At 51.3% G+C, this 27,011-nt stretch overlaps 1 protein-coding gene across 1 annotated transcript; it reads right to left on the reverse strand.

Moving 5' to 3' along the window:
• Window positions 1-707: 707 nt before the first annotated feature.
• Window positions 708-26,747, reverse strand: LOC121026872 (heat shock 70 kDa protein 12A-like). Its single transcript, XM_040469683.1, has 6 exons — window positions 26,743-26,747; window positions 9,140-9,225; window positions 7,493-7,620; window positions 3,667-3,853; window positions 1,244-1,348; window positions 708-933 (listed from the first exon to the last, which is right to left on the reverse strand). Exons 3-6 carry the CDS (start codon window positions 7,495-7,497, stop codon window positions 850-852), a joined length of 381 nt encoding a protein of 126 aa, XP_040325617.1. The 5' UTR covers window positions 7,498-7,620; window positions 9,140-9,225; window positions 26,743-26,747; the 3' UTR covers window positions 708-849.
• Window positions 26,748-27,011: the final 264 nt, after the last annotated feature.

Here is a 27,011-nt window from a genome sequence, read left to right on the forward strand (position 1 = left end):
CCACTTAGAAATTAGCCATTCTCCCACATCCAGGACCATCACTGCACAAACCTTTGCAACAGTCATCCCAGGGGTTCACTCATATACCAGCAGCTTCCGTGGGGTCTGGGAGGGACAGCAGCAACCATTTGCCAATAGTTTACTGTGCGCAGCCCGGAGGAAGGTTTAACATCAACCCACGAGGTACACAACCTGCCCCACTCTTCAGGTTAGGGAGGTGGGTGTTGGAGAAATTAAGCGCCTTGCCCGAGATCACACAGCTGCTACGTGTGTCTTCTGCCCGTTTTTCTGTTTTTTGTTCGTTTATTTGTTTGTTTACAGAGATATAATTCACATACCATAAAATTCTCCTTTATAAAAAGAAGTTTATTTATGTTAAGGGGGGGAGTGGGAGGGGCAGAGACAGAGGGAGAGACAGAATCCCAAGCAGGCTCGGTGCTATCAGTATGGAGCCTGATGCGCAACTAGAACTCATGAACCGTGAGGTCATGATCTGAGCCAAAATCAAGAGTTGGACGCTTAACCAACCGAGCCACCCAGGTGCTCCCTAAAATTCTCCTTCTTAGACTGTACAGTTCAGTGGGTTGTAGCAGATTCACAAGGTTGTGCAACCATCACACTATCTGAGTCCATCACCCCGCAGAGAAACCCCGTTCCTATTAGCTGTCACTCCTCCCCCCCCCCCCCCAGCCCCTGGCAACCTCGAATCTGCTTCCTGTCTCTGTGGACTTGCCTCCTCTGGCCATTGCATACAAATGGAATCCTCCAGTATCGTCTGGCTTCTCCTCCTTAGCAGAACGTGTTCAGGGTTCACCCATGTTGTCCCGGGCATCAGTGCTCTATTCCTTTTTATGGCTGAATAATATCCCATTGTAGGGACAGACCCCACTTCGTAACCTGCTCGCTGACGGACGTTTGCGCTGTTTTGCTTTTCTGTTATTACAGAGAGCGCCGCTGTAAACACTCACATGCGAGTTTTTGTGTGAATACATGTTTTCATTTTTCTTAGGTGTCTGAGGAGTAGAATCGCTGGGTCATGGGGTAGCTCTGTGTTCAACCTTCAGAATCTGCCAGACTTTTCCACGGCAGCTGTGCCATTTTCCATTCCTGCCAGCAGTGCACGTGGGTGCATCCTGCTTTCTGAATGCCAGTCCTACCTGTCCTCCCTCAGGGCGTTACCACGCACCCCCCTCTGGCTGGCAGGTGCACCTCCCCCACCACAAGGCGCTGGCACGTGCCCTACCTTCAGCGCCTGCTCCTTGAAGTACTGCAGGGCGTAAGCGAAGATTTCAAGGGCTTTGACTTTCTTGCCGTTTGCTGCCGTTAAGTCTGTATCCATGGTGAGGTCCTGGTGGGGGAGAGGAAGGAATAGTAAGGCCAGGGAGGAGAAACACACCTTGTAGCTTCGGGAACTGCTACCTGGGGATCTGGGGAGCCCGGTGAGCCATATTTCTGTTTCTTGATATTTGGGAGACCAGGATAGTGTGTCCCCCGAAATGAGACTGGCAGCATTGTCCCCTTACTCTGTCGGGGGCCCTTGCTGTCCCCTTCAGCCCCTCCCTCCACTTCTCCCTATCTTCCTCCCTCCCTCTTGTTTTCTCTCTCCTGGATCCTCACAGAGCAGAAGTCTCGGCACAGTGACAGAGCCCAGGAAGGGGGAAAAGTCAGCAGGCACCACTGCTGATGCCATTTACATACTATTTCCACACTTGGACACACATGGTCACCCTCAGGAGCCCCCCCTGGCAGAGGCCTAAATAATCACACCAACTCGCTGACGTGCACGATGCTTAAACAGACATGAAGCTTTTGTTTCCCAATAGGCTGCCAACCAAGTCTCCAAAATAGAAGAGCTCCTATTTTAAGGCTTGTGCTTAATCCTCTTGGGAGCACAGCATCACTGCCTCCCTCCCTCTGCCAGAAGCTAAAGCAGTCCGGTCCTTGGGTAGAGGATGCTCTGGGAGACGCTGGCTGGACTGGGGTCATAAAAAAAAAACGACAGGAAAAGTGCTCACAGGGTGGAGATGGGCAGAGAACGGGGGTGAGCATCAGGAGGACGCTCCCAAGTCAGCCCGAAACCAACAGGCTCATTACTGCCGAGGCAAAAAATCAGTGGGGCCTCCGGATCGATCCCGGCTGGATAACTAGGCTTTGCCTTTAGAGCATGAAGGGGCACGAGGCTACTAAACCGGCCTCGTGGAGCCTGTCAGCCGTCCTGAGCCATGGACGCAAACTCACTCCTCCCAACCAGCCACCTCCCACCCCTGGTGCTCGGCAGAGACGCTCCAGATTTGGGGAGGCGACTCCCAGGCTCAGAGAGGTGGCCGAGCACCTGGAAGCCATAGGCTCAGAACTGAAAACATTCAAAACTGAAAAAATTCCTGTGCTTTCCACCTGCACAAGATTGCTGTTCAGCACTGAATCCCATCAGGTGAACCGGGAAGGATGTATTTCTAGCAGAAGTCTGTCTGCTTCACAGAGATAGAACCACACCAAGCAGCACGCAGCCTTGGAGACCGGGTGCTGGCAGCTGGGTTTCCATTAACATTTGTCTTGTCATCTGCAAGCACTTAAGAGCCCACAAGGAAAGCAATAATGGGAGCTAGCAATTAACTAGAACTTACTAAGTACCAGGCTGGCTCTAAGAGCTTTGCGTATTTTGATTCCGTTAATCCTTACAACATCCCCGTGAAGAAGGCACTGTCAGTGTCTCTATTTTACAGGAGGCGCAGAGAGGTTAAGTAACTTGGATTAAGTATCTTGAAGGTGGCAGAGGCAGGATTTTTAAATCGAGGCCGTCTGGTCCCAGGGTCTTAAACACCATTGCCATCCTGAATCTCTAAGTACCAAGAATTAAGGAAAATTTATGGGATAAAGTGCTCAAACTGAGGAGAACCTATCCTGTGGCCCAAATGTCTCCATGAAGCTTGGGAGACGGGCCTAACTGATGGAGACAGCTTCTAGAACTGGGAGTTGAGCCTCTAACAATCGGGCACTTGATTTCCTGAGCTGCCTGCTTCCCCACACAGAGAGGAATGGGCCAGTTGTTACTTTTTTTTTTAAATTGATTGATTGATTGAGAGAGAGAGAGAGATTGAAAGGGAGACTATCCCGGGCAGGTACCACACTCAGCTCAGAGCCCGACGTGGGGCCTGATCTCACAAACCGTGAGATCATGACCTGAGCCAAAATCAAGAGTCAGACGTTTAACTGACTGAGCCACCCAGGTGCTCTGCCAGTTGTTACTTCTAAACTAGTTAGTTAATAGCTACTGTCCTAGGTCCCCCAAATGCCCCGAGCCCCCAAGTCCCTCCTTCAGAATTCCCGATCTCCCAACAACCCAGCAACCGAAGGGGGATCTCCTGGCGTGGCATGTCCCCCACCCCTATGCCTCCAGCCAGCGTCCACTCTGGTCAGTTTCCAAGGCAAACAAGTTGTTAAATATTCTGAATATCTCTCTGCCCACGTGTATAAAAGGAAGTGCTGTCTACTCCACCAAAGTGTTGAGTGCGCCAGGTCATCTCTAAGATCAAGGTAAATGGATGTTAATTTCTGCTTGGGAGAAACCTAAGGGTTTCCTGAGTTGGAAAGACCTCCCCCACCCAGGCTGGAGGAACCCTGTCTCTCCAATGCGGAGGACCCGGGGCCAGGGAGAGTATAGCTTACCCCAGTGGTATGCAACTTCATCTTGAACTTCTCCAGGTACAGCCACTGCTTGGCCTCGTTGGGATCCAGGTCATGGTAAAAGTCCCTGGCGGCATATCCAAAGCTGTGGAATTTCCTCTCGGGAGTCAACAAGATGGTGGTCGGGGTCTTCTGGTTGGACACCCCAGGGTCGCCTCCTTCCCATCGCCTGACCCCAAGGAAAGGCAGAGGTTATGGGACCTTCTTTCATAAGCCCAGTTCGGACAGCAGTGATTCGAGCACCTACACGTGCATGATTCTTATAGATGTGGGTGCTCATAATAGCTGCTACAGATGCTCTCTGGTTCAGCTGGCTGAGCAGTGATCACTGATACGACTCCGCTTAGAAAGCAATATAAAAGGGGCAAGCACCAGGTTCTTGCTGAATAATAAGGTCTGCTTTGACCTTCCACTCAGTGTTTACTGAGGATCTACTCTGTGCAGGTGCCAGTGACAAGGAGACGAAACATCTCTCTGCCTTCCAACAACTCACAACCTAGTAGGTTATGTCTTTTGGGGGGAGATAAGGGGTCTGTTTTTTTTAATTTGCAAGCACCCAAAGCAAATGTATAGCTGGTTTGTGTCCTCTCTAAAACAAGGTAGGGTATAAACAAATACATAAATACCAGGCTTATCGTATGGAAACAAGGGGCCCAGGGAAATGCCCTGGGGGTCAGAGAAGGCAGAGGTGCCAGGTGGTGGGGCAGGGGAAGAATGCAAGGCTCAGGACAGACTCAAAGGACTGACCGAGAGCTAGATCTTGAAGGATGGAAGGGCACTGCAGGCTGCTCAGAGGTGGGTGAACACAGGACATTTACCGGGATGCAAGTGACCGTGTGGGGTAGAGAAGGAGTATGTAAATGGGAAGTGTGAGAAACGAGATTGGGAAGGTGTTTGGAAGCAGGTGGAAGAGACCCCTGGGGAGAGAGAGACTTAACCAGTGAGTAACAGGGAGCCACTAAAGGTTTTAGGGCAGGGGTATGGCAGAATCCGAGTTGGGACTGAACAGAGCAAACTGAACCAGACAGGAAGCCAGGAGGCTGAGGAGGCTCAGGCCTGTTCTGGGAGCAGAGACAATGGGGCTCCAACCAGAGTAGAGGAAAGCGGTGGAGGAGGAGGGGCCATCCCAAGTGAGAGCCCAGCTAAATGGCAACGGAGGTGAGCAGGCGCTCACCTCCCAGATGTTCCAACTTCAGAGCCTAGAGGAGAAAGCGCCCTTCACAGAAACCGGGAGCCCTGACCAAGGAAAGTGGGAAACTCCAGGTGAGCCCGCTGGCGTTGAACTCCCAGGACGGGGTCGAAGATGTAAGCCTGGCGTTCACAGGAGAGACCCAGGAGGAAACAGACTTGGGTGCCTCCATACCAGGGTGACAGCCACCGTGACAAGGTGGCAGGAGAGCCCTGATGGGAGCAGTGAGGTGGGAAGGGACTATGTCCCGCAAGTCTGTGTGCTGAAGAGGTGCCAGAAGAGGCGAGAGGTGAGGACAGACAGACAGGCAGAGTCTGTGGGATTACATCCTGGAACTGATGGGAGGGTAAGGGAGTGGGGAAGGGGGTCAGTGGAGCCCCAGAGAAGCTTCCTTCCTTCCCTCAGATAGAAAGAAGGAGAATACGAAGAAGAGTAGAGAAAGCAGCTGACTCGAAGCTTCTCCCTCCCGCTCTGGGGCCACGGCAGAGAAGCCACAGCTGCCACGGTGGCCAGGAGGCTCTCTTCTGGACCAGGTCCCGGCTCTGCAGCTGGCTCCCATCCTGCCACTAGCCACATGACCACTACGAGGAGCATCTGGTGGTGACACAGAATAGGAGGGGAAGCACGCCCCTCCCCCCCCCCCCCCCCCCCGCCTGCCAGGAAGGTGGCAGAGCACCTGGCTGAGCTCACACCTGCTCCTGACACGGCACCGTGAAGCTTTGGTGGCACCATCACAGTCCAGGTGGAGAGTCGACCTAGATTTGCCATGCAGATGGGCCTGGAACCGTCCCTGGCAAGTGCCCCAGTCAAGCTCCATCAAGATGCAGGCTTCTACCCAGGGAGACGTCCCCGTGGTGACCCCACTGAGACACAGGGATGATCATCACCCAGGCGGACACTGGGTACCTGAGCCAGGGTGACATTCCAACGTTTCAACGAATGGACTTCCTGTTACCATTAACACTGCCATTTTCAGTAGGCAAGGAACCTCCGGAGTTTTTCCCCTTCCAATTTTTATTCCTCCCTTCCTATTAACATACACAAAATTAAGCTTTCTCAGTCATAATTTTGTCAGTCTGTATCATGGTTATGTTAACCTGTTCTGATTGAAGTAAAATTCAGGTAGAACCTCTCTCCAAAATCTTCTCTACAAGAACTGAGATAATGTCTCTAGAGAACCTGAACGCTGCAGCTACTGGGTGAGAATTCCTCCCAAGCAATTGCAATGTGTTTCTGCTCTTGTTTTTTTTTTTTTTTTTTTTTCTTTCCAATTTTCATTACAAGGCTATCCCTTTGAAACAACATTTCTTAAAACAACTATGTAGAAGCTAATAAACACTGGTTCTAGCTTTTCCTAGCATGCTCTTGTCTCTTCGGGGTTTCCCTCTCTGGGGATGACAGAGCAGACCCCACGGCAGGTGTCTGGCTAACCAGAGGCAGAATCCTGCTGATGACTGGACACAGAGGGCTATGCTGTCATCAGGCTTCTCTACTAGAACCGGCTTTTCATTATTTCCTGATGACAGGACACCCCCGGGTCTCTGTAGCCTCTTAGGATATCTAAACCAAGATTGGGGCAGGGGTCACTTTTGCTTCATGACTTATGTTTTAAGCAGCACGCTATAAAAACACATAAGCTCTTACTCCAGGAGCGATAACGAAATTCCACAATTACCAGCTAAAGGAGTTGTTGCAAAGCCAATCACAATGCATCTTGAGAGCCATCCTTGGGTTTGGAAAATCAGAGTGATCGACTCCTGGCTCCCAAAGCTTTGAGGGGCCACAGACTCTGTAGGAGGGCCATGCGCCAGACCAGAGGAGCCAGTGTAGGTGCTGGGATCGACCAGAATCCTCGCAGACAATTGGTCACGCGTGCGGGTGGGGTGGACGAGAGGGCGTGCCAGGCTGCTGTGTGCCTGGTGGGGCGGGGGTGGAGGGAGGGGCGTCCTGAGCACAGAGTGTGTCCCAAGAGACCCTGGGCAACTTCAGGGTCACCCTTCAGGTTCATGTGGCTGAAATCCACCCCTCTGTTTTTTCTTAGGCATGGTGCTTTCTGCTTCTGGTCACCGTCATGTAAGAACTAGCACCTTGCCTCCTTACATTTCAGTCCGTGCTAAGCCCTTGACGGGAAATCTCATTTCATTTGTGCACACTCGGTGAGGCAGACAGTCAGTATCCCCATTTCACAGATGAGGAAATTGAGGATTAGAAGGCCCAGCGCTTGTGTAAGCTCACACAGTATGTGGCCGAGCTGATGCCTGGACCTCCTCCATCACAGATACCCTGAGCCAGCACCTCTTGCCCGAGCTGCATGCTGGAATAACCTGGGCCAGATTTCAAACGCGCTGTCCAGGCCCTTCCTCAGACCAACTGAGTCAGAATTAAGTCAACGCTTTTACAGACCAGGAACCTGGAGCCCAGAGATAAGAGCAGTTTACCCAAAGGGGCACAGGGGTTTGGGGCTGAGCTGGGCCACAATCCAGGACCCGCCTCCTAAGTGCCACTCACCTGCTCCTTAAACTAACTCCCTTCCCCTCCCCCAGGTCCGCCCCCAAGTGTCCACAGGTGCACTGACCGGTGCCTGCACTTGGCCCTCCCCACCCATACCACAGCACTCACCTCATCACGTGGATACATTCTGGCTCCTTGGTGAAGCTGTAGGCATAGCCACTGGACGTGGTTCCAAAGTCAACGGCCACCACCACGAGAAATGTCTGCTGTTCTGAGACATTCGGGTCAGCGTCATTCTGCAGATACACCAAGTTAAGGTGTGGGGGTGGGGAGTGGCGGTGGCCCAGCCTGGCTTTCAGGAGGATACGCCGGGGTTGGGGGGGGGGGTTGTGCCCAGTTGTGCCCCCCCACTACAGACAGAATTCTGGCTCAAGTGTGCCGCACGGTGAGCCCTATGGAGAAGGCAGGCCAGCCTCAGCCCCCCACCCGGGTAGTTCAGGGAGGAATGGAGCTGTCCCTGAGTGGAGGGCCAAGCTGACAGGGTGAAGTCACTCACCTAGAGCTTGCCCCCACCCCCTTTATCAACTGCTTATGACCATGACAAATTATGGAAGTTTTGCCATCCAGTCTGGAAGCCCAGGGGTTCCTTGACTGACACAATCTTCCCCTCACTCTCCTCCCCGAGTTCCTGTGCAGACCTCCAGACACTGCCCGCCCAGAATATTCTCTGCCAGCTGTGGCCTGGGCACACCCAGGCGAGCACTCCATCTGCTCAGGTGTGTTGTGAGCGGGAATAAGGCTTTGCATGCCAGGGCCCCTCGCCATGTGATCCTGGCAAGTCCTGTCCCCTCGGGGACCAGAGACGTTCCTCAACATTAAGCAAGCGGGTCAGGCCACTCCAGCTTTCCAAACCTTTTTTTTTTTTTTTTTTTTTTTTTTTTTGAGCATGTAGACTTTTTTATATGTCCACAGAGCTCCACATTAGAAACCAATACATTTGGGGTTTGAAGTGTATTGTTTAGAGCAGGGGGTGAGATCCCCACCCCTCTGCCCCTCTGGCCTCTCCCCACTGACCCCCATCCCCACATACCCCAAGGTGACCCTGAGCTCTTATAGGAGCCCTCAGGGTGCAGAGTTTGCAAACCTGCCATACGAGGGCCCAGCCATAGGTGGCCAGCTTCCCGGGTCCCCCAGGACCGAGGGAGTTCCAGGACGCTGAATAAGGTAAAACGCAGATGGTTCCAGGAAAACCAGGACAGGCTGGTACCCAGGAAGCTACCCCTCCCCTGGTTACTTTTCTCTGGTCGGCTACGTGTGGGCCCCTTTAAGAGCTGCCTCACAATATCCATCTTTTCAGTGAGGGGTCAGGTGGGAGCAAATGCCCAGTCTCCAGCCCCCTCGCTGTTCAGGTCTTCTCTCTGGGGCCGGCTGTGCGAGAAGCAAGCCCAGCCACACGCGTGTGGACATGGCAGTGAACTGTAGCAACTGCATTTCACTGGAGCACCGGCCAGATGCGGCTGCTCCCTTACAGAAGGACACCTCACCACCTCTGGGCCCTCGATCTTTAAAGGGTTGCTCCCGCCCTGCCTGGTACCCACCCAGGCCAAGAGCTCCAGAAGCGCCAGTCACACTATAGAAAGCCTTTCCAGGCCCAGGGTGGGGAAGGGGCTGTGTGGGCTCCCGAGGCTGGTACCAGGACAATGTAATCTCCACCCATGAATGTGAGGGGCTGCCCAGCAGCCTGTCTCGTGAGGGCACATCCAGAAACCAAAGATAATCAGCACATATCCCCACACATACATACGCATTTCTTACCACAATATGGGAAGGGGACAATGGCGTTATTCCCGTGTCCCCCAGACTCCGGGCCGGAGATGAATATGCAGACGTGGGGGCTGTTTCTGAAAGGAAAGACAAATGTGCTTAGAAGTGGCACGGGCTGACCCAGGGGGCAGAAGCGAGCTGCCTGGCTTTGCTGCTACAGATGCTACTGCCCCCCAGAAAGCCAACTAACGTCGTAGGCAAGGCTGAACCCGGCCATGAACGTAGTGTCTGCTCTGGCACCCCCTCGTATGTGGTATTTAAAACTTGGCCAGACTGGGGCGCCTGGGTGGCGCAGTCGGTTGAGCGTCCGACTTCAGCCAGGTCACAATCTCGCGGTCCGTGAGTTCGAGCCCCGCGTCAGGCTCTGGGCTGATGGCTCGGAGCCTGGAGCCTGTTTCCGATTCTGTGTCTCCCTCTCTCTCTGCCCCTCCCCCGTTCATGCTCTGTCTCTCTCTGTCCCAAAAAATAAATAAACGTTGAAAACTTGGCCAGATGAAACGTTCCTCTTCTCCCAGTGGCCACCAGGCCTCTCGCTGCGTGCCACCCCCAACCCCCACTTAGCAGAGATGCTGCCCAATCCCCACGTGGCCTCAGCTCCAGGCTTGCGCCCTCTGAAGAACTGGTTCTTAAGCCAGGCACCATGACAGGCCAAACCTGCAGCCACCTGTGCAAACTTCTGTGTGCCATGTTTTTTGAAAGAGTATCCACAACCCTCAGGTTCCCTACCCAACCCCACAGACCAACAAGCCCCCTTACAGGAACATAGGACAGGACTGCAGCTTCCGGAAGGAAATTCCTTGCTTGGTGGACACGTCCCCTCCTCCCTCCCTCCAGCATGAGGCCGCATCACAACATGGGGAACTCATCTCTCTTCGGCGATACTGGAGGTCTTTGACATTCAATAAGAAAAACCACAGGGGCGCCCGGGTGGCTCAGTCGGTTAAGCAGCCGACTTCGGCTCAGGTCATGATCTCACGGTTCATGAGTTTGAGCCCCGCGTGGGGCTCTGTGCTGACAGCTCAGAGCCTGGAGCCTGTTTCAGCTTCTGTGTCTCCCTCTCTCTCTGCCCCTCGCCTGCTCACGCTCTGTCTCTCTCTGTCTCTCAAAAATGAATAAACATTAACAAATTAAAAAAGAAAAAAGAAAAACCCCAGCAGAATGACAGGTGGATCAGCATACCTAGACCCTGCACGTGGGTGGGGCCCCATAAGGTCAAACCAGAGAAGAGCCCAGAGCAAAGCAGACGAACGTCGTTTTGTTGATTGCCCTGCTCCTCTCGCAATTATTCCGGTGCTGACGTTTGTCCTGACACCTTGCGAGAGCCCAGTGGCTCTCCCCCAGGAATGAGCACCCAGGGAGAAGTCACACTGTCCCCACTGGAAGCCCCACACTGCTCTCCCTGCCCGCCACCGAGGACCCACAGGGCCAGCAGCGGAGCAGGGACGGTAGGCTCCCACCCTGGTGACAACGGCCGACCCTGAGCGCCTTCCAATACCAGGTGTTATCTGGGGTGCTCTGCGAATACTCCCCATCTAGCAGCACACAGCCTGATACCCGGCAGGAAAAAAAAATGGGTACTTGGCTAAAACAATACTTGTGGTCAAGGAAACCCAGAGGGTGTGAGGTGTCTGACAGAGCCTAGATGCTTCTACGGGAGGACAGGCGTGGCTCCATCTGCTTCTGCTGCCAAGTCACTTGGGTTAATCCCACACACTCACTGATTTTTGGTTTTTTTCCTGCTTGGTGAGAGCTCAAATAGCATCACTACAGCAGGTGCCAAATGGGCTGAGGGAATGAAACGAATCGTGCAAGAGTGAATGTGAGGCTTCAGATCTGCACAGCCACCTCCGCTCGCTGCAGGCATACGGTCCCCCTCCTCCTGAGGAGCCTCCAATTCCAACCCCTGGGAGACACGTGCAGAAGCCAGTAAGGACACAGGCCGAAAGAGCTGGTGGGCGAAAGGGCTTCACCAGCCATTTCTCCAAAGAAGACAAATGGTCAAGAAACGCGTGAAAAGATGTTTTGCATCACCGGTTCGTGGAGACACGCGAATCCAAACCACCATGCGCTAACTGCTTCACGCCCACCAAGATGGCTGCGATAAAAAAAAGAAAAAAAAGAAAGGAATAACAAATGTTGGCAAGAAACTGGGGCCCTTGTAGCTACCTGGGAGTGCAAAATGGTACAGAGGCTCCGGAAAACAGCATAGCGGATCCTCAGAAAGTCAAATATAGGAATTGCCGTATGACACAGCAATCCTACTCCTGGGTGCCTACCCCAAAGATCTGAAAACAGGGGTTCAAGCTGGTATGTGCATGTTCACCGTGATGTTACTCACAATCGCCAGAAAGTGGAAACAAGCCAAGTACCCGTGAACAGATGAGTCAACAAAATGTGACATGGCCATGCCATGAAATATTATGCGGCTGTAAAAAGGAATGGAATTCTTGTACACGTTGTAACATGGATGGACCAAGAAAACACTGCGCCGAGTAAAATACGCTGGACGCAAGAGGACAAATATTGTGTAATTCTACTTGCATGAAATATCTAGAGCAGGCAAGTTCATAGAGACAAACAGTAGATCGGAAGTTACCAGGGGTTGGCGGTGGGGGGGAGGAAGGAATGGGGAGTGCAGAGTTTCCATTTTGAGTGATGAGCAAGGTTTGAAAATAGTGGCGATGGTGGTTGCACAACACTGTGGATGCAATTAATTCCCTTGATGGGTACGCTTAAAAAATGTTAAAATGGCAAATTTTATGTTATATATACTTTATCACAACAAACATGTTCTCATTAAAAAAAAACACAAACGCCACTTGCTCATCTTAGAAAGCAATTTCTGATTCCTGTTAGCACCCATGGGTTGGTGCTCTTGAAAAGAGAAGGGAGACATAAGCCAGGCTCCTGGCCCAGCCTGCGAAAGTCCGCCTGCTTTGCTAATCTCCCGGCCAAGGGCACCCCCTTCCATAAAACAGGGGGGAATCCTGCCTCTGCGCCAGGGAGCCCAGCCAGATGGGCCTTCCCGCCTGTCGGCGAGAAGTCTGCCCTGCCCATGGCCCCTTGGGCAGCCTACAGAGATGCCATCCAGCACTGGGAGCCACCTTCTCTCTACCTGCTACCTGCAAAGCCTGCGGCCATGTGTCCACATTTGCACAGAAGGTCTTAGAAGATACCAAATGTCTAATTGCCCAGTAAATCTGGTGTTGGCAATTAGCAAACAAGCTATTATCTACAGACAAACCATCCACCCCGCTGTCTGCTTGGTTCTAATTATCCCATCACTCAGCTCTTCCCAGCGCATGTCCCACTGACTTGCAAAAGAGCATGTGTTGGGCCACACATTGAACACATGCCTTGGGCCCCCAGAGGACTCCAGGATACGTGAGGACAAGACACAAGGATTTTTTTGGTTCTCCCTGTCCCTCCCCCACCCAATTCCTTGCAGGTTACTCAGCCGGGCCTCAGGGCAATTGAATTTCATGGACTTTCTCCATCAGAAATGAAATCGCAGCTGTACCATGTGATGATGTAAAACTGATTTGCATAGAAGGCATGGAGAAGTAACATTTTTATAGATGCATCCATATCATGCACGCCCACATCTATAGCTTTCAATAACCCAAACCAAAGATTAGTCACCAGTTAAGGTGTACCAATCCAGCACAGGAGTACGCAAAGCCTGCAGTGACATTACTGTCTTATTTTTTAGGATGTCCAAGTGGTGCTCAAAAATTCGTGGGGAAAAGAATATGGAAAAGCCTACTGCAGGTCCTGAGGGGTATGGGGAATTTCCAGCGTGTTAATGATCTTAACCAAGCTGGAAAGCTCTTGTTCAATGGGTAAGTAATTAGGAATAAATAGAATGGGGTCAATGGAATATTATTTATTTTTTTAATTTTTTTATTACATTTCTTGATCTTTGAGAGGCAGAGAAAGACAGAGCATGAGTGGGGGAGGGGAAGAGAGAGGGTGGGACACAGAATCTGAAGCAGGCTCCAGGCTCCGAGCTGTCAGGACAGAGCCCGACGTGGGGCTTGAACTCGCGAGCCATGAGATCGTGACCTGAGCCGAAGTCGGATGCACAACCGACTGAGCCACCCAGGTGCCCCAATGGAATATTATTGATCCATGGGTATGTGACAGATCTGAGATAAAAGTTGATATATGGAATATCTATATGCACAAGGCACCTGCTGAGCGTCCTGGCTACTGCTTATACATAGGCCATAATCCACAGCAGGAAACGCCAACCATCACTAATTATGGACCTGTTTGTGCTTCTCCATAAAGCCACAACAATAACACCTGCCCCGTGAATATGCCCACCTACATAATAGTCCAGCGGTACACACAGAAGTCCTTGAGCCCATCGGGAACAGAAAAGCAAGGCAGAGCTAAATGGAGATTTTCAGAGTGCAGCCTTGGGGGACAGAAAGGAAGCTGATGGAAACAGAATTGACACCCATCTGTGGAGGCAGGGAGAAGAAACTGGCAAACCAGAGATTAAAGAAGAATACTCCACCAGGAAGTGTCATCAAGGGCAGAGCTGAGGGACCTGAGACATTAAAGACACACTCCACCGTTGCAACTACATTAAATAGACACTCGCAGTATCTTCCACTCCAAGCACTAAGTCACCCTGAAATGCGGTAACACAGGGAGTTGATGACTTCACATCACAGAATCAGTGAAACACTGAATACTGCAAGAATGCAGGCAATCAGCCACAGACCTATGGTAAGCTGAGGGCGAAGAGACCCTGAAGCTTTCCAGCAGAGCAAGACAAATTGCCGGGTTTCCTTTGCTATTAGTTTCAAACAATTTAATGTCACTTCTGTCTTGTGTATTTGCTATGCGATTTTTTTTTTTTTAGTTTGTGTGAATACAAAAATAAGTTGATAAGGGTGTTTCTAGGTTCACTCAACCTGGGACTCATCTCCCAACACATTCTTCAACCAAGTCACTTTTAAGATAACGTTTTTGGCAAAGAGGTATAGATAAAGAAATGAAAATATCTTTGCAGCAAAGTAGAGGCTATAAATAAGTAAAAGTATGGCTCAACCCACAAGTCTCCTGCCACAGGATTTTCCTAGAACCCCAAACCAGACAGTGGAAGAGAAACTAATCGAATTTACTAGGTTAATACGAATCACTTGCCTTAAGGGTGTGAGAATTAAGTCACAGATTTCATCGGGGTTCCTCCTATAGAATGCCAGACATGTAAAATTCAGACACATTTTTATTTGCTCCTGGCTCCAATGGCTTTAATCAAAGCAGATGTTCTTAAAATAAAAAATAGTCTGGATAAGAAAATGTCAAAGCCAGCCATAATTCATGAACTTGCTTGTCGTTTTTCCCTGCTGGAGACATTAGTCAGCAAATGGCCGTGAGCAGAATTGTAGACTTTCTGAGATACATAAAATCAATGCTGCTCCATAAATACAACATTAAAAAAAAAAAAAGACAGAACCCTAGGGCTGACTTTATTCTATAAGGCTGTAAGCTCATATGTGAAATGACAGGTGGTCTCAACAATGGTGACTCCCCAGCTTTTCCAAATAGACCTTCTTTCTAGTTTTCAGATTCATGTATCTATCAAATGAATGTCAGTTTCAAGAGGATTTTTAAGGTCTAGTCCTTCCAATTTACAAAATGCAATAAATATTTTCATTTCTTTCCCCTCCTAGCTGTGAGATAACAGGTATTTGCTGACAATTGCCTAAAACCAGGCTATTTGTAAAAAAGCTCTCCCTTTCTCTCTCTCCTTATATGCCTTCCCTGCACTGTCATCTTTGAAAATTGATCAGCTCAAGGTCATGGGTAGGTGACGGAAAAAAATCTTTTAAGAAGGAAAATAAAAAAAAAATTATTACCCTATAACAGGCTCCATGGCTAGCTGAACTAATGCATTATTACTGTAAGCTGAACTTCCATTTCAGTAAATAATTTATGGGGTTTCTTTTTTAATCACCATGGTTGATGTCCAGAGTAAATGGAAATTTTATTGGCATGAACTGGGAGACCCTCCTGGCTACAAAGAACACTGAGTGTAAAACAGCTGCTCTCCAAACACTAAATAATAATTATGGAAATGAGTATTTACAGTGGCAGAAACCACAACACCGGGCACAGCCGAGAGAAGCAGGCTACACCAGGCCCATCCTGACACTGGGCACATCCTCCAATTATCTACCCCTTGGGATGGTTTAGGAGATGAGGTGCCCCAATGAGAGAGAACTGGAGGAACTGGATTTCCCCGAGGCAGTGAGCCCCCCAAGTCCCTGCGACCCCAGACCATGAGCAGGATGGTTCACATGCACATATGCATCTAGGTCACCACCGGGGGAGGTGAGGAAATGGTTTCTAGACCAACAGGTCTTCCTATTAACTTTCATGAATTATATCCAGCAACCTCACAGCCCTGACCCCTGGAACCTGACATTTGGAGGGGCTCCATCAGATCACCCCCTACATGGTATTAAAATATTTCTGCTCATCTGGCTTCAGTTCCACAGACCTTGGGCTCATCTGAGCAGGGCCATGTTTCAATTCATCTCTGATTCTGCAGTTCTTTACATGTCACAGGCACTCAATATGTTGAGTAGGTGGATAGATGGATGGGTAGATGGATAGATGGGTGGATGGGTGAATGGATGGATGGATGGATGGATGGATAAATGGATGGATGGATGGATGGATAGATGGGTGGATACATAGGTAGGGGAATGGATGTATGGATGGATGGATGGATGGATGGATGGATGGATGGATGGAGAAATGGGTGGGTGGATGGCTAGATAGATAAACAGTTGGGTGGATGGATGGATATATGGAGGTATAAAAGGATGGGTAGTTAGATGGATAGATGGATGGGTGGATGGAAGGGTATGTTTATACCCATGGATGGATGTTTATATGTATGCCCATAATAAGTGGACTCAGTTACTATCCACAGATTTGGAGGGATACAGAGGTCTTTTCCAACTGAGGCATTGACCCCCCCTCCCCAAGTCATAATATTAATAATACATGTGTTGAGTTACTTCCAACAATGTGGAATAAGCTCTCAAAGCACCTGGACCTGCCTCTCTCCTCAGATGTTCCCTTTGGTCATTGGAACCACCATAGTTTCCAGATAGGTTTCCTAGACTCCTGCCTCCTGTCTTACTGCATTCCCAAGCTGAGTCATTCCTGTGAGAGATTCTTAGCATCTTTCACATTCCCTTCCTCCTCTGCAACCACAACCTTGGTCCAGATCCTGCTGACACTCGCCAGGGCTCCCGCCCAGCATCTCTCAGACTCCCTGCTCCAGGTCTGCCCCTTCAAAGACATGCTCCTCTACAGGCAGAGCCATCCGGTCAAACTGAGGTCTGCCCATAAAACTCCACCACTGTCAGGTTCTTCGATTCCCAGACTCCACAAGATGGAAGTCTAGCACACTGCCAGCACCGGGCCCTTGGAAGTCTACCCCACCTCCCTCTGTGGCCTCTCCTCCTTCCATCGCCCCACCCCCTTCCCAGCCATATCAAACCTTGTCACAGAGCCTGGATTATCTGTGCTTGGTCCCGCCTCCATACTCTGCCCAGAGGACACCCTACTTCTGCAGTATCCTCCAAAAGTCAGCCCCCTCTGTTTGAGGGAGGAGAGTCTTCCTAGCGTTCTCAGCCAGGAGGAGAAAGGAACTTGTTCATCGGAACCTGGGGACCAACTGACAAAACCCGGACTGCTACGGGGCAAGTGTCAGGTTTCTCCAAGAAGCGAATTACAAGGCAAACATACAGGAAAAGAGGGGAAACCTACAGATCAGAGAATCTCAGACTCGTGCATCAGAATCACCAAGCATGCTTGTCAAACAGATGGCCGGCCCGACCCCCGCCCCAAAGTTTCCACTCTGACAGGTCTGGGACAGCTGAGAACTTGCATTTCTAATGAGTTTCACATCAACCTGATCAGCCCCAGAGACTGACTCCCATAGCATAAAAGATGCTTAAGAGACATAGTAACTCCAGACACTGCAATGCGTGAACCTTTATTGGATCATGATTCAAACGAACAACAACAAAAAAGAGCAAGTAGAGGGAACAGACACATCACCAGCTCGGGCTGTGGGGCCAAGGGGCATGTCTCCTCAGAACCAAGACAGCTTAGGAACAGGAACAGCAAAGCCAGAGTTGGCTCTGTTGTTAACAGGAGAGCATTTGTAAGGGACACGAACGACTCCCGAGGGCGATACAGAATATGTGTAAGCGGGCGGCTGGAGAATGCAGAGGCACGTTGGCTCACCTCCCTCTGGACACACCTTCTCCCTCCGTGAAGTGGGGTTCCTCAGGGCCTCTATCACTACGTTTCGATAAACAAAGGACATAATTCAGGAGAAACCCTCTGAAATAACAGCCGCCACTTGCCATCTGCTGAATTCCTTAATGGGGTCATACGTGCACGTACAGTTTTGACTCTAGGCTCTTGTATGAGTTTGTTCAAACTCACATTATTCATTGTAAATTATTAGAAATGAACAGACCCAGAAACCTATCAGGAAAGCCATCACGTTACTCACGGGATATGAATTTCATGCCAAGCTAAGAGCTTTATAGGTGTAGCTCATGAAACCCTGCTGTGCGAGTGGGGGCTGTGAGGCACTGTCATTATTCCCATTCCGAGGATGAGAAAAGTAAGGCCCAGAACGCTAAGGAGCCCACACTGTCAGGATGCCACGCAGCTCGACAGAGCTCTCCAGCTCTTACCCTGCCTGCCTGCACTGCGCCCGATGTCAGGTCTCCGACAGGTGTCACTGCTCACGACAGGTGAAGCTACAAGGCAGATGTTAACATAAATCCCCATTTCACCGGTGAGCAGACAGTGAGGGGGAGGTCAGGAGGTCACGATCACAGGGCACTTCCGAGCCCTAGCTGGCGAGCTCTGCCTCCAGGCTCAGAAGACTGTGGGGCTCATGCTTCCTTGGGCTCTGAGGCCCGACAGTGCTCTCCATTTTTGAAAGCCGTTATTCTTCCAATCCAAAGATCACGGCGTGGGAGGGGCTGCTGACAATGCGGAAGTTAAACATACAAGCTCAGGGTCAGGAAAGCTTGAGTTCAAATCCTAGTATGGCCACTCCCAAATGCACGATGTTGGGTAAGCTACTTAATTTCTCAAGAGCCTCAGTTTTCTCTCCTGGAAACTGGGGGGTGGGGGGTTCATGATGATGGCGATATATTTTATAGGGTCGCTACAAGGACGAAATGAAATAATCCCCATAAGCCCCGGTGCATGGCAAGCATTCAATAAATTATAGATGTTATTTATTATCACTACCATCATCATCATCATCATCAAATAGGTCCAATTGCTGTTGATTAACGGGCCATGTGCCTCCACCAGGGGACAGGCGAGCGCCCACATACGCAACGCACAAAGTCAGCGAACACTTTTGCTTCCAGTGGTGTCTCTCCAGGCTTGTTAATCAAGGATAAAAAGACCCACCGGACAGACGCTCGGCACATGGAAGCTTCAGGAAACCTCTTAGTAATGGGAAACAGTGCTGGTGCTGCCACGGGTGAGAAACTGTCTGGCCCTGGCTTCATTGCTCAGCCCATCTGCTCCCCCCAGGGGCACTTTCAGAAGGATGGGGGAGAATCTGGGAAGCCACATGCCCCACTCCCATCAGGGAATTCAATGCGAGTTTTCCTGTTCTCTCCGATGAAGCACATTTCAAAACTGAACAGGTAAATCAAGAAGCTCTCCCACCCCAAGGAAAAGATTCCACATGCCTGGGCCCCCAGAAGACCCCGGATTAGACTTCCCCAAGTTCTATCATGAACAGCCTTGGGACAGCTCACTCTGCAGAGGCCACAGCACAGGGGTGCCGACTGCACCAAAGGGAAAGACAGAGGCAGTGCCATTGTGGCCCGTTGGTCTCACACCGAGTGGAAAATCTCCCCTCCTAAGCATTCACCATCTGTGCCTGGGGAGGGGGAAGGGGGGGGGGAGACCGGGAGGTGGGGGGGGGGGGAGACAGACCGCTGGCCCTCCCCCCCCCCCCCACCCTTCAGCTGAACCTTTGTCCATCTTCAGGCAGGAAGGGCTGCCCTTAGCGCATGTGCGCCCCCAGCTGGGGAACCTGAGCACAAACTTCCCATGCTCCGCCAGTGCCCTGAGAGCTGAGGCTTATGCTCGTACATTACAGACCCCTCTGAAGAGCGCCTTAATAGAAGAGACAGTTTGCACGCTGCACAAAGGCACCTGCCTTGGGGGAGGGATGTCTCCCAAGCAGGGCTGCACCCATCCGTAGGTAGGGGTGCCATGTTCTTACCACAAAGGTGCCATCCCGAGCCATGAAATGAAGGGCTTTTTCCAATTTTCACACCCAGAGCAGATCTTTTACTAATTCATCTCAAAGTACTATAAAAGTACTTAATAGTCAAACAAGAAAGGAAATACCTCCTAAGGTACTGAGTTCCCCATCACGAGAGGGGTTCAAGCTAAGGTCAAGAACCACTTACTAGCAGAAGAATAACAAAGGGTCCAAAAACTGAGAGCGCGTAGGAATAGACTGTATAGATTCACGCATGCCCTCACTATCCATCAGGAGCTAAGAAGCTGTGTTGCAGTGTGGTTAAGTACAGGGTGGGGACTGGTCTAAATCCCAGCTCGGTTACTTACTGGTCTTGGTGGATCCAGCTGTGTCCACCCAAAATCCATTTCTCTCTTCTTAACTAACCCCCAATTCTACATGACTAGCCAGGGGGTGGAGGAAGGGGGACCTTTCCCCAGCCCCAGGGTCGATCCTGAGTAATCTAAATCAATCATGGCAAACCTCTTCCCCTTGCCAATGACAGAAGTGGAAATGGGTTTGTGACCCGTAGTTTTGGCTCATGGAGCACGAAGGAAAGAAAGTCAGCTGGGGGGGGGGGGGGGCCGCTGGGAAAAAAAATTCTTACTCTAAAGGCAGTGCCCAGGAGAAGAGTCATGGGCATGTAGAAACAAAAAACCAACACCTGTGGGTACCTTCTTGCCACCACCACCAAAATAACCCCCATCCGTTCTTGAGGGGGTCCATGAGCTGCCAAATCAGCCTGCCTTGGAGCTTGCTGGACTTCCGGACTTTCCATTCTGAGTCATAATTAATTTCCTTTTTTCTGGACACAAGATAAAGGCAGGTCTTTCATGCCTTGCAGCTAAAAACCGATGCATAGCTGTGCAACCTTAAACAAGTTACTAACCTCCTCCGTGGCTTGGTTTTCCCTCTGTATTAAATAGGATAATAATAACCCTTACCTCTCAGGATTAATGAGGATTAAATGGGAATAATGCAGGCAAAGGTTTTAACAAATGTAACTATTATTATTTATACAGTGTCTCATTTTATCACCACAAACAACCCAGTGAGGTAGAAAACAGGTTGTTGTTAGCCCCATTTAACGGCCGAGGAAACCATGGCACAGAGAGGTTAAGCATCTTCCTGAAAGCACACAGCAGTAAGTGCCTGTCTCCAATGCCCGAGATCCTTCCCTCCATGACATTCCAGCCTCGATGAGGTTCCAGGACTCTGTGATTGGCCAGAGTCTGTGCCCTGGGCACCTAGGGGCACGGCACCGCGAACACTGAGAGCCGTGGAGGGAGTAGAAATGAGGGGGGACTGCAAATAGGCATGAGTTTCTTTCCGGGGCAATGAAAACACTCTGGGATTTGACAGAGGCGACAGTTGCACAACCGTGGGGATATACTAACAGCCACTGAACTGTATACTTTAAAATGGTGAACTTCATGACAGGTTCATTTTTGTATGATGTGAATCTCAAAAAAAAAAATCAAAGAGCTGGTGGAAAGCACTCTGTAAGGAAAATTGTCCCCTGTCCCGCCTGTACTCAGGAGCACAGCCTTCCTCCCTGGAAGCAGACATCAGTCACTCCCACCCACCCTGGCCGCCGCTCCCTACCGCCCTCCCTCCAACCCTGGGCAGCCGCCAACCTCTCTGCCTGGCAGTTTCCAGCAATTCTCTCGGAACTTGTCCAGTGGCAAAGCTGGCTGCCAGTCTCGGACTCTCCGAGCAGGCCGGGGCCAACAGCTGGCTCTGGCCTGTCCCCAGGCACCCTGAGCTCTGGCAACATGTGAACAGAGGCACAGAGCAGGGACGGTACCCCAGTCACCAGCTGTATTTTCACTTTTCCCCTAGATGCTCTGTAGCTGTCGGCTGGCCAGAGCTGAATGCCAAGCTCCTTCCTGACGGAGGGCTGCAGACACAGGACCTGGCAGTGCTTCCCCCCACGGACAGGCAGTTTCAAGGCATTCTGGAATAAATGCCAGAAGACGCCCAATACTCTGCAGCCGTAACCAGCCCTCTGCAGGAGTCACTGCCTCATCTTGTCGGGAGGGCAAGCTGCATCAGCATTTGAACATTCTTCTGTGTAATGACTTGTATGTACCACTGCCACTGAGCCAGGGTCCTGGGGCTGGCAGGTGTTCAGGAGCCTGCCTGAGAAATGGCTGCTTCCAGAAGATAAAGAAAAAGAGAAGGCAAATGCCACAAGGGGCTCCAAAGAGCACCTGGGGAGGCCAAGTATGGACCATCCACTGCGGCCTGGATGGGGGCTTCCAAGGGGATGACACATGGGAGGGAGCATCCCTGGATGCTGGACACCCTCAGGAACCAAATACCCTCTCAGCACGGGTGGCCCTGGCATCTGGACACAGAACATTCCTCACACGGTGGACAAACACTGCCATGTTAGCAGGCAGGAGAGAAAATCCTTTCAGAGACTTTTAAAGACTTTTTAAGTTTCGAATCCCTCATTCTTACTTTTTTTTTTTTTTTAATACAAAACCTTCAATGACGGATTGACATTCTTACAAAGAAAGAATTAGTGAACTGGGTTAAGATATTGATTAACTTGAGACTTTGCAAAGCTAAGCATGCATGGCAAAATTTCAAGAGAAATTACTCGTGCAAGGATTTAAAATAGAGTACCTACTTCCAGGGTGGTAAAGGCAGGAAAAAAACAAAGAAAGAAAACCAATGAATAATTCCCCAAGGACCAGATGTGCTCAAAATCTTTTCCCAAGGAATAAAGAGGCCATGTAAAGGTACTTTCCGGGGAATGAGGTTTACTTCCTCAGGCTACTCCACAGAGCAGGGGGGAAGCCCCAAGCCACAGGACCCAAGGTGTCTCCCAAAGCGTCTCACGGCCCACCTAACACCAAGCAGCTTTGATGAGGTGGGCGGAGCCTTAATATACTACATAAAGTACTTTATAGAATACATGAATATACGACATGAATCCCCAGGAAACAATGCACGTTCTGTGTTTAGGGGCCACGGCGAGGCCACACAGATGGTCCTAGCTGCCCACACACCCTGGGGCATGCATGTTGTATGAGCACGAGTGGGCTTGAGGGCACTCGGCCTCCAGGACCCCTGGTCTAGCCGCTGCAGTGCCTGGGAGGCAAGAACCAAGGTCCAGGGAATGGGAATGGGACTTTGCACGCGTACACACACACACACACACACACACACACACACACCACCAACCACAGATGACCAACTGCCCAAGCTGGGGCTTAGGAAGGACTTCCAGGGCATCCATAAGCCCAGGTGGTCTGTCTGTGGCTTTTTATTACTGTTGTCCCACAGGCCTGTCCCTCCCAGGATGCGGGCCTGCCTGCTTCATTAAGCCCAACCCTGTGCATGGGCAGTCTCTCTGACTGCATTGTTATCTTTAACAGCTCCTTCTGGAACTCAATTAATCAACAGCCATCTCCTCTGCAGAGCAGAATGCTCCAGACACAGAGTGACCAGCCTGACTCCCCACAGGCACACCCCCACTGAGCCGGGAATGTCTGAGAGCAGGGCAGCGACCTGCCCTCTGGAGGGTGACCTCCAGGAGGAGCCCACAGGAATGCCTCAAACTGGGAAAAGTGGGAGCCGGTGAGAGGGACACCTGCACAGGTCTGTTCTCCTCACCCTCATCTCCCTGCCTCTCTCTCTCCACAGACGTAGTCCAGAAGGTCTTGATGATGTGGACCCAACTCTGAGGGCATTCTGGGTTAGCGAACAAGAAGGCTCCCAGAAGCTAAATACGCAGTGGGGAATTTCTACCCAAGCTGAACACATCCCTGTCCTGGGACCCAGAAGTGAGTGCACATACGAGCCTACGACAAGATCTGTTCCAGAATGTTCACAGTAGTATTTTTCATCATCGCCCAAAACTGGAAACAATCCAGACGTCCATCAGTAGGAGAATGGCTGAACCAAGTGCGGGATAGACGTACGATGAAACTACTCCACAGCACAATCACTTCAGCATTACCTTGGAAGTTCATCAACTAGGGCCCACGTGAAACAGTCCCCTTCCCCCCTCAAGGCCTGTGTGTGCGTGTCCATGCCGTCCTCTGCCCCATCCCCATCGGGCTGCCGTTGATCTTGTCTAGGGGACATCCATCATATGGGTATTTAATTCAGGAGACTCCAACTACAAGTTATCAGGCCCAAACAGGGTGAATGATTTCAATTTAAAAACTGTAATTAATAAAACTGTAAAATTCCATTTTTCACTCTTTATTAGACACCGTGGTAAAGTGCCACACGGGGATTGGGGTAGGCGAGGCAGCCCCAGGGTGGTGATGCTTGACTGGCATCTTCAAGGTCAAGTTTGCTGAGTGCACAAGATAGGGAGAGAATACCAGGCAAAGGGAACAGCGTGAGCAAAGGCAGAGAGGTGTGGAGGGCTTCCCAGAGGGCCCTGCCCTCTGCCTCCAGGCTGTTCCCCTGGATCAAGTCTATCCACCAATTTCATCAGGTTTACTCCAAGCCTCAAGCACCGACTGTGGCTCTCTATTGCCCTACATATCAGATCTAGCTTGTTAACCCATCAGATGCCTCCGTCAGCCCCTCCCCACTGCTGCACAATCATTACTGTCCCCATAACCCCTGCACCAGCTGGACTGTTGTTGGACATCTGGGAAGCCATCTGCCATCCTGCAGGCCTGGCTCACGCACCCGTCTGCAGGGAGAAAAGGCCCCGCTGCCCTTGCCCCGCTCTGCCCCTGCGGTCCTTGCGACGGGAAGAGCTGACTCTCATGGCTGCTCTCCAACCAGGCACAGCCGTGGGCTACTCTTCTGGGGTTGGGGATGGGATCCGACACCTGACGTTGGCCGGGCCTGGGAACACACCTGGTTCCACCTTCACCAGCTCTGCCACAGACACAGCTGTGCGGGGCCTCAGTTTCCACGGCTGCAAAGCGGGTAATGACTATTCCCCCCTCATAGGGCTGTGTGAAGACTATAAGGGAAGACCTAGAAAAAAGTTCCAGCACTGAGCTGGAGACAGAGCAGGTGCTCAAGAAGCACAGGCTTGCCTGCTGTTTCAAGACCCAGAACACACACGTGCTGGCTGAGGTTTTCCACCTGAATCTCCACCTGAGTGCCACTAAGCCCCTTCCCGTGTCCACAGCATCACGTATGCACCCCAGAAATCACTGCGGGCCAGCAGGGGGACCGTCAGCCTCTCCTCCCCACGGCTGGCCAGGCTAACTCATGCTGTGTGTCCAGCCCCAGAATTTCCACCCAAGCTGAACGCATCCCTGCCCTGGGACCCAGCAAATCCGTGACGAGGATTCTACTCAAGAGAAGTGAGTGCGGATATGTGCCCACAAAAAGATCTGTTCCAGAATGTTCACAGCAGTCTTATTTTCCATAATCTTCAAAAACTGGAAACAATGCAAACATCCATCAACGGGAGGATGGGTGAACCACGTGTGGTGCAGCCATACAATGAGAGTACTCAGCAGTAAAAAGGGAACAAAGTATCAATACACCCAACAATGTGAATGAACCTCAAAAGCACGACTTTGGATAAAAAACCCTGGACATGAAGGAGGATTCCATTCACATGAAGTTCAAGAACAAGTACATCTAAAGTGAGGGGCGCCTGGGTGGCTCAGTCAGTTGAGCGTCTGACTTCGGCTCGGGTCATGATCTCACAGTTGATGGGTTCAAGCCCGCATCGGGCTCTATGCTGACAGCTCAGAGCCTGGAGCCTGCTTCGGATTCTGTCTCTCTCTCTCCCTCTCTCTTTCTCTACCCTTCCCCCCTCACGCTCTCTCTCTCCAAAATAAATAAACATTTTTAAAAAAATTTTTTTAAGTACACCTAGAGTGAAAGATGTCAGAACAATGGTTCCTCACCGGGTGGGTAGAGACTGCCTGAGACAAGGCACAAGGGAATGTTCTAGAGGGATGAAAATATCCTGTATCCTGCCTGGTGGGGTGGTTGCACAGTGTCTCACCTTCCTATGGCTGCTGTGATAAATCTTTATTAACCTAGTGACCGAAAACCAGAGAGTTCTGGAGGTCTCAAGTCTGAAACGGGTCTCACTGGGCTGAAATCAAGGTCCTGGAGGCTCCAGAAAAAAAGCCATCTCCTTGCCTTTGCCAGCCTCTCGAGGACATCTGCATTCCTTGGCTTGTGTCCCCTTCCTCCGTCTTCAAAGCCCGGAGCAAAGCATCTTCCAATCTCTGTCTCTGACCCTCCGGCCTCCCTCTTTCACTTTTAAGGACCCTTGGGATTACACTGGGCCCACCCAGATAATCCAGGATAACCTCCTCTCCTCGGGACCCTGGATTGAATCACACCTGCTCCGCAAGGTAACATGCGGTGAGTGTTGCGGGAAAGCGGGACACGCACATCCCTGGAGGGCGCCCTTCAGCCTCCACACACATGGTGCACATGCATGTAAAGCTGTGCACTTAGCAGTCCAAAGCTTCATGGTATTGCCGATTACACCACCAATCACAACACTAAGGAGCAAACGAGGACGGCTCCGGGTGTCCTGTCCCAAGAACGACTTTGCAGGTACCCCTTCCCTTAATCCCACGCCACCCTGCACCGGTGCCCGGCTTTACAGGAACTGAGGCGTGGCTGAGAGCAAACCTCTCTTGCAGTTGGCAGGAGACAAAGCTAATTGGAACCCGAGTCTGAGGACTCCAGAGCCCTGCTCCTTGAGGTCACCAAAGACCCTTGCTATGGGGGTCAGGAAGGCGGCACAAAGGAGAAAGGGTTTCCTTCCAGGCCCGCTTTTACTGCGATGTGGGTACAAGAATTTCCCCTAACTCTGCTCTGGGACCAGGGGGGATGAGAAAAGAAAAGTCAAAGCAGAGTCGTGGAGCGATAGACGCTACAAACCGGGAATCCCCCATCCAGAGGGGCAAAGACCGGACTTTTATGTGGAATCTCTCATTCCTTTCAATCATAGGCCAGGCACTGAAACGGATGAGCAAACGTTTGTCCACAGGCCCCCAGCCTGCCACTGGCACAGCCCAGACCGCCCCTCCCCTGCTCCTCCAGGCCGCCAGCAAGCAGCAGCCTCGCCCCTGCAGGGCCTGTGGCACTTGTGCTGAACCTTCTGGAAGGAAGCCAAGGGGCTCCTGGGAGAAGGGACCCGTGGGTCCATGGGGAAGACCACAGAGGCAGCTGTAATGAGGGTTCCTGACACCAGTGTGGCTTCCAGATGGGACAGGGGCCCTGCCCCCCAGTGAGCCTCTTCCCCTGCCCCCCGCCCAGGCACCTGCAAAGGAGAAGGGGCCAGGCCTATGTCCACCTGGGGGCCCCTGACCCCACACCGATATCTGGGTCCCGGGTCACCTTTATCCAGAATCTAGTCTAGCTATGTGGAGCCAGTCGCGGCTAAGAGCGCCTCGGCCAAGCGAGTCAGGACTCTAGGAGGAGAGAGTGAGGGTTACCGTCCAGCACCTCGCCATGCCTGCACGGAGCCCACACGGGGGACCGCCCGGCTCATCCTGCTGCCAGGTGTTTGCTGCACGAGGAAGCAAAGCATCTTGGGGGTGGGGGCGAGGGATGTGAGGAAGC

The sequence above is a fragment of the Herpailurus yagouaroundi genome, unplaced genomic scaffold (genome assembly GCF_014898765.1).
Source record: "Herpailurus yagouaroundi ecotype Mexico unplaced genomic scaffold, PumYag 162577, whole genome shotgun sequence".
Lineage (NCBI taxonomy): Eukaryota > Metazoa > Chordata > Mammalia > Carnivora > Felidae > Herpailurus > Herpailurus yagouaroundi.

Excerpts from the sequence above, each read along its gene's own strand:
- LOC121026872 (XM_040469683.1), bottom strand. Across the intron at positions 1,349-3,666 it reads TGAAGTTGCATACCACTGGG|GACCTCACCATGGATACAGA; the intron begins GTAAGCTATACT and ends CTCCCCCACCAG. Across the intron at positions 934-1,243 it reads TCAAGGAGCAGGCGCTGAAG|AAAAGCAAAACAGCGCAAAC; the intron begins GTAGGGCACGTG and ends CTGTAATAACAG.